This window comes from Phaethon lepturus, unplaced genomic scaffold (assembly GCF_000687285.1).
Source record: "Phaethon lepturus isolate BGI_N335 unplaced genomic scaffold, ASM68728v1 scaffold15811, whole genome shotgun sequence".
Taxonomy (NCBI): domain Eukaryota; kingdom Metazoa; phylum Chordata; class Aves; order Phaethontiformes; family Phaethontidae; genus Phaethon; species Phaethon lepturus.
This window is the reverse complement of record NW_010517172.1, coordinates 2,083-5,415: the sequence shown is the minus strand read 5'-3', so window position 1 is coordinate 5,415 and position 3,333 is coordinate 2,083. Positions and strand designations below refer to the sequence as shown.

The 3,333-nt window shown below is 60.4% G+C and overlaps 1 protein-coding gene across 1 annotated transcript; it reads right to left on the bottom strand.

Moving 5' to 3' along the window:
* Positions 1-405: 405 nt before the first annotated feature.
* On the bottom strand, positions 406-2,676 carry LOC104627905 (scavenger receptor cysteine-rich type 1 protein M130-like). The gene is made up of 3 exons (XM_010296309.1): positions 2,346-2,676; positions 779-960; positions 406-420 (listed from the first exon to the last, which is right to left on the bottom strand). The coding sequence occupies exons 1-3, from the start codon at positions 2,674-2,676 to the stop codon at positions 406-408; spliced, it is 528 nt and encodes a 175-aa protein (XP_010294611.1).
* Positions 2,677-3,333: the final 657 nt, after the last annotated feature.

Genomic DNA, 3,333 nt, shown 5'->3' with positions numbered 1-3,333 from the left:
CGGTTTCTCCAGGGAGAAATACCCTCTGGCGCTGCCATGGGGTCCCCTGCTTTGGGTGGCCATGTCACACCCAAGGGGCAAATGGAGTTAACACAATCTTTTCCCAGCACTCACCTGAGCAAATGACAGCAGCGTCGTTCTCGTGGGAGCACTGTGAAGCCCCCAGGGCAGTCACTGGGCACTGCCCCAGGTGGGCTTCAGTCCCCTCACAGTGGAATGAGTCTTTCCATACAGGTCCGGTTCCTCTCCCAAAATGCCCTCCTCTGGGAATGGACTCAGCAAACCCGCAGCCGAGGTCACGACAGAGAACGTGAGCATCCAAGAGATCCCAGCGAGAGGCACAGAGGGTGCCCCAGGTCCCCTGCACATGGATCTCCACCCTCCCATCACACGCCTTGCTGCCGTTCACCAGCCTGAACCCTGTGAGCTCAGGGACAGAGAAGGATGAGACAGGGCAGACTTGTCCTTTTGCTCCCTTGGAAGGTGGAGGAGGGCTCAAATGGACAGCCTGCCTTTCTCCCCCTTCTGCACCATTGCAGGGCTGCATACAACCACATCACCTCTTCTGTCCTCACACCCAGCACGGCACTGCCCTTCATCCCTTGTCCCCCGCACACCCCCAGTATGTAACACCCCACCCTGAGCCCTTACGTGTGCAGGTGACACCGGCATCATTTGTGTGGTTGCAAGGCTGGTCCCTGGGGGATCCCCTGGGGCAGGAGACGAGATGGGATTCATTCCCCACACACTGCAGCTGTCTGTCCCAGATGGGACCAACCCCTTCTCCAAAGTGAGCTGCCTTGGAGAAGGGAAGGGCTGTGCCGCACTGCAGATCCTGGCAGACCACATCGGCAGCTTTGGGACCAAAGTCTGAGTCACAGACAGTTTTCCACTGGTCCTCATCTCGGATCTCCACACGTCCTGAGCAAGGGCTGTCCCCTCCGACCAGCTGGACAAATCCTGCAGTAACCAAAGACTTCTGTGAGTCCCAGAGTCCTCTGGCAGTTACATGCCCGTGACCCACCTCATCTCCATGGCAGTTGCAGGAAAAGGGCCCCACAAACACCCCGGCAGCTCCCAGTGGGTGCTGGTGGCACAAACACACCAGGGACACCCTGCCACTCTTCAGAAGTCAGCACAACACTGGTGGTCTGGCTCCTCTCCCAAACCCCAAGCCGTAGGCACTGCTCAGACAAACTGCTGCCCTCCTGGAGACCTTGGGCTTCCCGGCACCAGCTGCAGGCACTGTGGCACCCGGAGCTCTTGGGGCCCAGGGAGACTGGCCAGGGCACTGTTAGCTGCTGCAGCCTGCTCTGCCCGCTGAGCTCCAGGCCAGGCTAAGGAGCCCCTTGGACCTGCCAGAAACACCCCTGCCCTGTCCTGGGGTATCTGTTGGTTCCCATCTTTCTCCTCCCACTCACCCAGGACCTTTCTGGTAGCACCATGGTCTCAGGCTGTTGGGACACTGCTGTTAGATGGGACATGTCACAGGGTACAGGGATTGCACAGGGATAGCACAGCTGTATCTGCAGCTGCTGTCTGCGCCAGCCTCCCACCCCAGCCCCTGCTCAGGGAGGGGGTCCTCATCCAGGGCCAGAGTATGCTGCCAGGTGCGCACATCCCCAGCAGGATGTCAGGTGGAGGGCAGGAGAGTGGGCAGAGGAGCAGCCCTGGACTGACACAAGCTCCCAGTACAAGGACAGGCACTGAGGACACTGCAAGCGCTGGCAAAGTCCCTGTGGCATAGGGCGGCCAGGGGCTCGGGCAGGCAGGACGTGCAGATCAGCACTGCCTGCACAGGACCGTGCGCCTGTGGGCTGGCTCTCATGCAATGACCCTGGAAGAGGAATGAGGGGCCACCTGACACGTCTTCCCAACACCTGCACTCCTTCCCTCTCAGCATCCCCTTTGCTTAGGCCAAGAGACTCGTGTCTACCAGGTGTCATAACCCAAAAGTCCTTGGCCCCCTCACTCCCTTCTCAGGGGCTGTGGGTGGCCACGTGAGCTGCTCTGTGCCTCAGGCATGGGGGGACCTGGTCCTCGGTGCTACCAGAAAGGTCCTGGGTGAGTGGGAGGAGAAAGACAGGAACCAACAGACACCCCAGGACAGGGCAGGGGGATTCATCTGAGCCACCGCCGGGTCAGGCAGTGTATGGGTACTCTGGGGTGGGCTTCCACTGGGTTTTCCCCAGGGACCAGGGACACCAGCAATGATAGTCCCAGCTTGGCTGCGTGACAGGCAACCCTGGGCCCTGCTCGGGTGTCTACTCATTGCTCCCTGAGGGCATAGACAGGTCCCTTCCCTCTCCTCAGCCCCAAAGGTGGGGAACGGGCTAGGGCCTCACCTGAACATTTCACTCCAGCATCCTCAATGTGATCACAGTCGTGTTGACCCCATCCACTGTGCATGCAGTCAGACAAGGTGGGCTCGGTGCCATTACAGTCAACCTCATCCATCCAAATGGGGCCGGATCCTGCCCCAAAGTGTCCATACCGAGGAGCTTCAACAGCAGACCCACAGCCCAGCTGCTTACAAACCACTGCAGCATCGTTCATGTCCCAGGAGTCATCACAAATGGTGCCCCACTCGCCCTGGTGTTTCACCTCCACTCTCCCAGCACAACGCCTGCCGCCATCCTCCAGCCTCACCTCTGCAGCCCCTTCAAACACCAACATAGGACCGGTCAGGAGAGTGCCAAGCCCCAGACCATGGGTCTGGGGAAACACCCTGCCCGGGTTGAGTCATGCGCAGCAGGGTGGGAGCCCTCTTCCCTCTTGGCTGTCCCTAGGGCAGTATGTTCCTCCTCTCCCCATGGGCTGCTCAGGGCAGTTGGTCCTGCAGCTGGTGCCCACCTCCAGAGCCTCTGGGCCATCCACCGCCCTCACAGTCCTCAACACCTCCTCCCACCAGAAAGGCCTCTTCCCACGTCCTCCAGCACACTGTTCTCCCAGGCCCAGCACAGGATACCTGCTCCTCCCCAGCTCAGCACCCCTGAACCCCCCCATGTCCCCAGGCCTGCAGCTCTCGCTGTCACTGCCTACCCCAGGACCTCCAAAACCCACCGGCACCCCAGGGCTTTCTACGTCCCCAGGGAGCACCAAAAGAATCCTGAGGATCCCCAATCCACAACCGCTTCTCTCCACTGGCATTAGTGCTGGGGCCCTCAAGAAGTACAGCTCTCTACTGCTGATGCATGCAGATGCCCCAGTCCACTTCTCTCTGGGGGGCACATACTGCCCTCCGGGGGTCAGGGCCCTCTGGAACCAGGGCAGAGGCAAGGGGCAGAACACAAACCCTCAGAGACACCCAGGAGGTTGGTTGTTCCCTGGGGA

Bases quoted from the DNA above. Each gene is read 5' to 3' on its own strand.
- LOC104627905 (XM_010296309.1), bottom strand. From the start codon at position 2,676: ATGTTGGTGTTTGAAGGGGCTGCAGAGGTGAGGCTGGAGGATGGCGGC. The intron at 961-2,345 runs GTGAGGCCCTAG...TGGTTACTGCAG, and splicing joins TGCTGGAGTGAAATGTTCAG to GATTTGTCCAGCTGGTCGGA.